Raw genomic sequence first — 9,543 nt, forward strand, 5'->3', positions numbered from 1 at the left:
CCCAGTTTATTAAGTTAATGAGCAAGTCAATTCGAGTTGAGAAGACAGTATTTACTATTTAATGAGCAAGTCAAATCCTAAATGGTGGTGCTTCAAGTTTTTTTTCTAATGCCAAAGCAGTAGATTTGCTCGAAAAAATTAAATCACACCTATTGTTTGTCGAACTATTTATTCGGCTTGGAGAGTCTATACGCTCTACAGGTAGGAGTTATATTTGAGCTCTGGTAGATCAAAATTAGAGAGAAGAGAGCAGCAATCATAAGGTCAAAAGGAGCTTCTGATTTGTTGGAGTTAAGATAGTAGAAAAGAGAGAGAATTGAGTAATTTCGACGCTACAATCATTTTGAACCTAATCTGACTCGAATGGAACGAGATATCAAATGGTTTATTGTCTTGTTTCATGAAATGAAAGCTTTCTACACCTTGGCAGCTCCTGCCTAGTTCTAAAAAATAAATAATTAATTAAAGTAGTAATGCCTCGTAGCAGCCTAAGCAAGGCCATACTGAATAGTAATAAGTGGTCAAATTCAAACTCACTGCAGGCCCAATTTTAGAATAGCAATACAACAAATGGGCTGTCGCATGTCATGGCAATTAATCTCTAAGCGTCACTTTTGCCTAGATCGGTAAAGACCGTTGCTCGTTGATCTTAGGCTCTTAGCCACTAGCCTCATGTTTGGTTGTGATCTAAAGCTAAGGAAGTCTAAATAGGTTATTTCATCTTAGGCCGGTCTAAATTATTCATGTTTGGTTGAGGTCTAAAGTTAAATCATAGCTTGAACTATTTCTTGTTAGGTTAAAGTTGGTGGAGGAGTAAAGTTTTCAAAACCTAAATTGATTAATTATTTATAATAAGATACAAATTATATAATATTAATATATTAATAATAACTGTAATATATTATATATTATTATAAAATTTATTTAATATATTAATAATATAAAATATTTATTATAAATTAATAATAATTATTAATAATAAAATACTAATTATATAATTATAAATTAATAATAATTATTAATAAAAAGATACTAATTATATAATCTTATTAAAATAATTATCTAATATATTAACAAAATAAAATATTAATTATATAATTATATATTAATAATAAGATACTAATTATATAATATTAATACATCAATAACAACTATAATATATTATAATATTATTATAATAATGATTTACTATATTAAAAATATTAATTATTAATTATATAATTATAAATTAATAATAATTATTAATAATAAGAGACTAATTCTATAATATTAATATATTAATAACAACTATAATATATTGTAATATTATTATAATAATTATTTAATATATGAACAATATAACATATTAATTATATAATTACATATTAATAATAATTATAAATAAGAAAATATTAATTATATAATTACATATTAATAATAATTATAAATAAGAAAATATTAATTATATAATATTAATATATTAACAATATAGGATATTAATTATATGATTATATATTAATAATAATTATTAATAATAAGTTACTAATTATATAATATTAATATATTAATAATAACTATAAAATATTATAATATAATTATAATAATTATTTAATATATTAACAACATAGCATATTAATTATATAGTTATATATCATTAATAAGATACTAATTACACAGTATTAATATATTAAATAATAACTATAATATATTACAATATTATATAATAATTATTTATTAATAATAATTATTAATAAAAGGATATTAATTATATAATTAAATACTAATAATAATTATTAATAATAATATACTAATTATATACAAATAAAATATTATTATAATCATTTAAGTTAGGCCACGAGGTGGAATAAAAATTAAACCACCATGTGAGGTGCTTTAATTTAGGCCGGCCTAAAGATTGGCTTATGTCATCTTAGTCCGGCTCAATTAAGGCACGTTTGGTGGAATAACGAGGCCTAAACTCCTTATTCCACCCTTTAGGCCACAACCAAACATGGTGACACAGTTACAGAATTAAAGGAGTGAGCGTCGTTTCAAAATTTAAAGAATTTAGAATATTATACAATGAGGATGGTTCATGCTCAATCATACTTTAACATTTTTATTTTCAATTTTAAAATTTAAACATATGATCGGAACTGCTCAATATGATATCCATGTTAAAATATGAATGGAAACCAAATTTTATATTTTTTGAAAAAAATTTATTTATTTTTAAGATAAGTACAAAATCATTGTTTTTATATGATCCACAATTTTCTCAAACCAATGATTTTGTATCTATCTTAAAAAATAAAATATAAAATTTGATCTCTAAGTACATTTTAACATAAATATCATGTTGAGTAGTTCAGATGTTTTATTTGGACTTCGAAATTGAAAATAAAGATGTTGGGTACGAATATTTCATCATTTATCTTTTAACAATACAAAATGATCATGAATTAAATTTAATAAACAAACCATTTTTGGTCTATGGACGTATTCTGAAACCAAATTTTTATTTTTACTATTTGTTGGGTTCTATCTAGGGCTGCAAACGAATCGAACCGAATCAAACTTATTCCAATTTGAGTTTGGTTTGAATTAATTTTGAACTAAGTTTGGTTTGAATTAATTTCGAATCGAATTTTTTACGAACTCAATTTCAAATCTTTTATGAACTTTTTTACGACAAAGAAAAGTGATCGTAGTCACCGAAAGCGAGATGTGAAAGTTGTCTAGGGTTTTAAAACTGAGAGCGAGGGTTACGACTTACGAGTTATGACTTATGGTTGAGCAGCCTTATGTTTTAACTTTTAAGTCATCAGCGGAAATCAACGGTTCACGTTACAATGAATTTCGAACTAGAATAGTTCGCTAACCTATTTCGAACGAACTAGGTCCAATTTGAATTTGGTTTGAATTAATTTCGAACTATTTCGAATCAATTTTTTTACAAATTTTTTGAGTTTGGTTCTAGGAATTTTTGAATTTTTTATTTTACTCAAATTTTTTACGAATTTTTTGAATTTGGTTCTAGGAATAACATACGAGGTTGGGGACAGTGGCGTAGCCAGGATTTTCATTAGGAGTAGGCAAAAAAAAATCCTTTTAATCAAAGACGTCGCATGCTATTTATAGTCCTATACAACTCGTCTCCGCACAGCCACACAACTGCAACTTACAATTTTTATTTCTCTGCAGTTTTTACTTCTTAAACAATGAGAAATTGAATACTGAAAGTACATAATATAGTGGCTAGGGTTTATGGCAGAGCGCCAGATTTTAGCACGGATTGTAGTACTGATGTCAAAAACCTAGAATCATAGTTCTAAAAATCAGAATCAAAATTGATAAGTTGATAATGAAATCAAAATCGAAAGAATCGGTAAACATTGACCGAATCATATCGAAAACTCATATTTTCTCAAAGTTTTATACTAAAAGAAATAGAAAAAATTATATAAATTTATTTTGTCGAAAAATTATGTTAACTCAAAATACATCCAAAAATCACTAATATAATATAATACATTCATTTTGTCAAAAAATTCTTTTCCAACTTTTATTATAGCCTGCTATAATTTTATCAATTATTAATTTTTCGGTATCATTTTTATCAAAGTAATTACTTTTCTTTTCTCCTAAACCAAGCTCCATCTCAAATTTTATAATATTAATCTCCGCTCAAATCTCCCCAGACAAATATCCATATACATTTTTCTCTACTTTATCGGCCACATACATCTTTATTTTAATATTATATTTTTAAGACCCACACAAAAGTCGGTCCAAGAAACCATCTAAACAATTGTCCCACTTTGTCAGAATCTCCTTCTACCTTGGTTCTGTTCACACTTTCCACTTTGAACAATCATCTAAATTAAAAATGACAGAGAGTCAGTCCTTTATACTCAGTACATTTTTTTCAAAATCCAGGGGTAGACAACTTGATAACTGTGGCTCCGCCTCTGGTTGGAGATCGCTGACTATATAGGATAGCCATAAGCCAAAGGTCACTGTTACAAAACAACACGCATCCTGGTTCATACAATACCTTCTAGGAAATTAATAAATGATCCCCCAAAAGTCCACACAACAATATAAAAAACCACAGCCCTCTATATATGCAGCTCAGTTGTACAAGTAAGTAGTAACACAAGCAAACCAAGTAATAGTAATGGCCTCTTTACCAAAAAATCTCTCTCTGAGTCTCCCCCTACTCTTACTTGGTTTTCTCATTTCTTCAGCCCAGGCCGGCAGCATTGCTGTTTACTGGGGCCAGAACGGCCGGGAAGGAACCCTCAAGGCAGCATGTGACACAGGAAACTACGCCTATGTCATGCTGTCTTTTCTAACCACTTTCGGCAATGGCCGCACTCCAGTTCTCAACCTTGCCGGCCACTGCAACCCGTCTAGCGGCTCATGCAAAGGCCTCACTTCTGACATCAAATCCTGCCAGGCCAAGGGAATTAAGGTTTATTATTTTCTACTTTTTTTCTTCACTAATTATCCAGTAGCCATACTTAAACCAATAAGGTCATTTTGGTTCAATCGAACAAAAGTTACATATATATCTTGATTTGTAATCGAATTTACAATTTTGGGTGGACATTGATGCATTTTCCCCCCTCCAAACGTGGGTTCAGTTCTTCTCCAGTTGTATAATTTATCTATTTTAGGTTATACACTCTACATTAAATGATCAAATCTAACTGCTTAATTAGTATTAAAATCGGCAGAACAATTAAAAAAAATACACCACAACTGATCATTTATCCAATCTTGGTTGTCGGATCTGAAATAGACAACATATATTTGTCCTATTTCATCCAATGAAATTTTTTGCAAAGCATCTCAACAATTCTAAGTGCTACAAGTTAAGAGCTGAATTTACAATGACACAATCGATCTTTTCAACGACAAATAAAAAAATAATAATAATTCTTCATACATTTATTTAGGTTTTTCTTTCTCTCGGTGGTGGCGCTGGTAGCTACAGCCTGTCCTCCAAGTCAGATGCTAATAAAGTCGCACAATACCTCTGGAACAACTACCTCGGCGGCAAATCCTTCAACCGACCCCTTGGAAGCGCCATCCTTGATGGTATTGACTTCGACATAGAGCTAGGAGGCAGCAAATACTACGATGACCTGGCAAAGTTCCTCTCAGCATATAGCAAGAGTGGCAAAAAGGTCTATCTAACCGCCGCTCCGCAATGCCCCTACCCCGATTCGCACCTCGGGAAAGCACTTTCTACCGGACTATTCGACTATGTCTGGGTGCAATTCTACAATAACCGGCCATGCGAGTACAGGTTAGGGGTGAATCTATATGTATAGCTAGGGCCTAGGGGCAGAACCAAGGCAGGGGCCAGCTCCAGGCTGGTCTCCCCTTTGGCTCAGAAAATATACAAAGTCCCCTTTAATTAATAATTCAGTGTGTTCGAAATGAATGTCTATGGAGATGATTTAGAAAATATACAGAGCCTCCTTTAATAATTAGTTAGGCCCATAAAATATACAGACTGTCTTTTTCCGCGCCGCACCAAAGCAACAGTTAGGGGCCCCCCTATATCCTGAGAAACTAGTATAGCCCCCCCCCCCTGTCATTTCTGGTTCCGTCACTGTGTATAGCCTAGTGGGTGCTAAGTCACCCTCGTGATTTCAAAAATTTTAATTACATATATCTAAATTTAATTTAATTTTTTTTTTCTTAAAACTTTTATATCGTTCAACGGTCTCCTCATAAATTATCACATGTGTACTTTAGTAGTTAGAATTTTAATTTGTTATTTTAAAGACTTGAGTTCAAGTCCCAACTATGCATTATGCATTTTAAATTTTAGCCCATCTGTCTAAGTTTCTAGTTCTGCTCTTGGTACAGGTCTGGCGACATTACTAAATTAACGAGCTCATGGAATACTTGGGTTAGGAACATTAAGGCGACGAAAATTTTTGTGGGGTTGCCGGCTTCAACTGCTGCAGCAGGCAGCGGGTATATTCCACCGAACGTCCTCAAGAATAAAGTACTGCCGGTGGTGAAGAGGTCAGCGAAGTACGGCGGGATCATGCTCTGGAGTAGGTATTTTGATGCTAAAAATAATTACAGCGGTCAAGTGAAGAGGGATGCATAGGATTTTGATGCTGACAGTGACGGAGCCTCGGGAACCACAGCAACTGCCGGACTAATTAGCAGCAAAATGGCAATTGCATCTAAATATTCCACTGAAAATTATCATTTCTGTGTTGGGTGTGTGTGAATTAATAAGTTTGTTGAGTTTTGAGTAAACTTATAAAGGAATATGGTAAAATAGTATTATGGTTGTAATGCTTTATGTAGTGATATATGGTTGATTTACTATTGTGCTTTATGTAGTGATATATGGTTGTAATGCTTTTATTGTGTTTTATTAAGTTACATATATCAATTCAAAGTCTTGGCTTTTTAAAATTTAAATCGAAGCTCTGAAATTTTTACTGTGGTAAGAAATTGGAATTTATTCAGTAATGATTATCAAGCCATAAAGTTAGTTAAATAATTAATAAAAATGATAATCATAACTAGGGGTGGCAACGAATCGAACCGAACCGAACTTACCTTAGATTTGAGTTTGGTTTGAATTAATTTCGAACCGAACTTGGTTTGATTCGTTTCGAACCGAACCCATTTCGAATCGAATTAATTGCGAACTACACATTTTTCGAATCGAACCCGAATCGAATCACGAACTAAATTATTTTTTAGCAGCCCTAGTTATACCGGTAGTTTATACATTAATTTTTTCTCGCGAGACAAAATTCATATGGCTTCCTTTTACCGGTATGAACTATGAAATGAGTGTCTTTAAGTTGAAAAATTGTTCATGAAAAAATACATCAGAGACGGCTTTCCTGTTATGAACTATGAGAGACGACCGAAGACAGAGGAGAGACAGTCATCTAGGCCGGAGAGAGGAGTGACAGCCGGAGAGACAGCCAGTTGCCGAGAGCATCGGCTAGATTTTAGAGCTAGAGGGAGAGTGAGTTAGGGAGAGGTGGAGAGAGAACTAGGTTATTGAGATTTGAGAGCGAGGGAGTGTCGGCTAAGTTAAATTATGACTCTCTATTTTTTATTTTAATTTCATCAGGCAAATGGAAGACTGATGTTATTATGAGATTCGAACCACAAAAGTAACCGAACCCATTTCGATCGAACCAGACTAGGTTTGAGTTTGGTTTGAATTAATTTCGAACCAAACCTAGTTTGATTCGTTTCAATTCGAACCCATTTCGAATCGAATTAAACTCGAATCAAACCCGAACCAAACCCGAATCGAATCACGAACTACGAATTTTTTCGCCAGCCCTAATCATAACTATAAATTTTGCAAAAAAACATGGAGAAACTTCTGATGAGTTATCTAATTAACTAGAGATGATTGCCATATATACCTTTGGTATCTCAAAAACATTATTAGGGGTTCAAACATAAGCAATCTATTTTGTAAATCGTCTTAGAACAAGTGAACAACCTATTCATGGGTACGTGTTAGTTTTTTTTTTTTTTTTTTGTAGTACGAAATAAGGGTTAAATTGTTAATTTATTTCAGTACATGACATCGGATTATGAACATACGGTCGAGTAGGGGGTGCATTTGATGAGTGTTTATTTTTTTTTTTGATGAAAAATAGGGGTTAGCCTGTATCTGACTCGAATGGAACGAGATATCAAATTGTTTATTGTCTTGTTTCATGAAATGAAAGCTTTCTACACGTTGGCAGCTCCTGCCTAGTTCTAAAAAATAAATAAATAATTAAAGTAGTAATGCCTCGTAGCAGCCTAAGCAAGGCCATAGCCATACAACAAATGGGCTGTCGCATGTCATGGCAATTAATCTCTAAGCGTCACTTTTGACTAGATCGGTAAAGACCGTTGCTCGTTGATCTTAGGCTCTTAGCCACTAGCCTCATGTTTGGTTGTGATCTAAAGCTAAGAAAGCCTAAATTAGTTATTTCATCTTAGGCCGGTCTAAATTATTCATTTTTGGTTGAGGTCTAAAGTTAAATCATAGCTTGAACTATTTCTTGTTTGGTTAGAGTTGGTGGAGGAGTAAAGTTTTCAAAACCTAAATTGGTTAATTATTTATAATAAGATACAAATTATATAATATTAATATATTAATAATAACTGTAATATATTATATATTATTATAAAATTTATTTAATATATTAATAATATAAAATATTTATTATAAATTAATAATAATTATTAATAATAAAATACTAATTATATAATTATAAATTAATAATAATTATTAATAAAAAGATACTAATTATATAATCTTATTAAAATAATTATCTAATATATTAACAAAATAAAATATTAATTATATAATTATATATTAATAATAAGATACTAATTATATAATATTAATACATCAATAACAACTATAATATATTATAATATTATTATAATAATCATTTACTATATTAACAATATTAATTATTAACTATATAATTATAAATTAATAATAGGAGACTAATTCTATAATATTAATATATTAATAACAACTATAATATATTGTAATATTATTATAATAATTATTTAATATATGAACAATATAACATATTAATTATATAATTACATATTAATAATAATTATAGAGTAGAACTAGGGTGTTCTTAAGCTCACCAAAGTGTTTGGTGAGCTTGACTCCAAAACCCGTCAAATCGGTTTCAAATGACGAATCTGAACCGTTGGAACCCGTCTATTTTACGTGTGATGCGTCTACATGTGAAACTTTTTAACTTTCGAATTAGTTTAGTATAAAGTTAATTGGTCAAAATTAGAAGGTTAATAAATTAATTTTAGTGCATTCATTTTTTGAACATGTTTTGACCGCTTGACTTTATACTAAACTAATTCGAAAGTTCCAAAATTTCACATGTAGACGCATCACACGTAAAATAGGCGGGTTTCAACGGTTCGGATTCGTCATTTGAAACTAATTTGTTGGATTTTGGAGTCAAGCTCACCAAACACTTTGGTGAGCTTAAGAACACCCTAGTTCTACTCATAATTATAAATAAGAAAATATTAATTATATAATATTAATATATTAACAATATAGGATATTAATTATATGATTATATATTAATAATAATTATTAATAATAAGTTACTAATTATATAATATTAATATATTAATAATAACTATAAAATATTATAATATAATTATAATAATTATTTAATATATTAACAACATAGCATATTAATTATATAGTTATATATCATTAATAAGATACTAATTACACAATATTAATATATTAAATAATAACTATAATATATTACAATATTATATAATAATTATTTATTAATAATAATTATTAATAAAAGGATATTAATTATATAATATTATTATAATAATTATTTAATATATTAACAATATAAGATATTAATTATATAATTATATACTAATAATAATTATTAATAATAATATACTAATTATATACAAATAAAATATTATTATAATCATTTAAGTTAGGCCACGAGGTGGAATAAAAATTAAACCACCATGTGAGGT

At 29.7% G+C, this 9,543-nt stretch overlaps 1 protein-coding gene across 1 annotated transcript; it reads left to right on the forward strand.

Annotated features, from left to right (window-relative positions):
* Positions 1–4,153: 4,153 nt before the first annotated feature.
* LOC144546851 (hevamine-A-like) lies at positions 4,154–6,396 on the forward strand. Its single transcript, XM_078295421.1, has 3 exons — positions 4,154–4,456; positions 4,944–5,296; positions 5,866–6,396. The coding sequence occupies exons 1-3, from the start codon at positions 4,160–4,162 to the stop codon at positions 6,113–6,115; spliced, it is 900 nt and encodes a 299-aa protein (XP_078151547.1). The 5' UTR covers positions 4,154–4,159; the 3' UTR covers positions 6,116–6,396.
* Positions 6,397–9,543: the final 3,147 nt, after the last annotated feature.

The sequence above is a fragment of the Carex rostrata genome, chromosome 30 (assembly GCF_964058835.1).
Source record: "Carex rostrata chromosome 30, lpCarRost1.2, whole genome shotgun sequence".
NCBI lineage: Eukaryota > Viridiplantae > Streptophyta > Magnoliopsida > Poales > Cyperaceae > Carex > Carex rostrata.

Coding starts and splice junctions, on each gene's coding strand:
- LOC144546851 (XM_078295421.1), top strand. CDS start 4,160: ATGGCCTCTTTACCAAAAAATCTCTCTCTGAGTCTCCCCCTACTCTTA. Junction 4,457..4,943: donor GCCAGGCCAAGGGAATTAAG/GTTTATTATTTT, acceptor ACATTTATTTAG/GTTTTTCTTTCTCTCGGTGG. Junction 5,297..5,865: donor AACCGGCCATGCGAGTACAG/GTTAGGGGTGAA, acceptor CTCTTGGTACAG/GTCTGGCGACATTACTAAAT.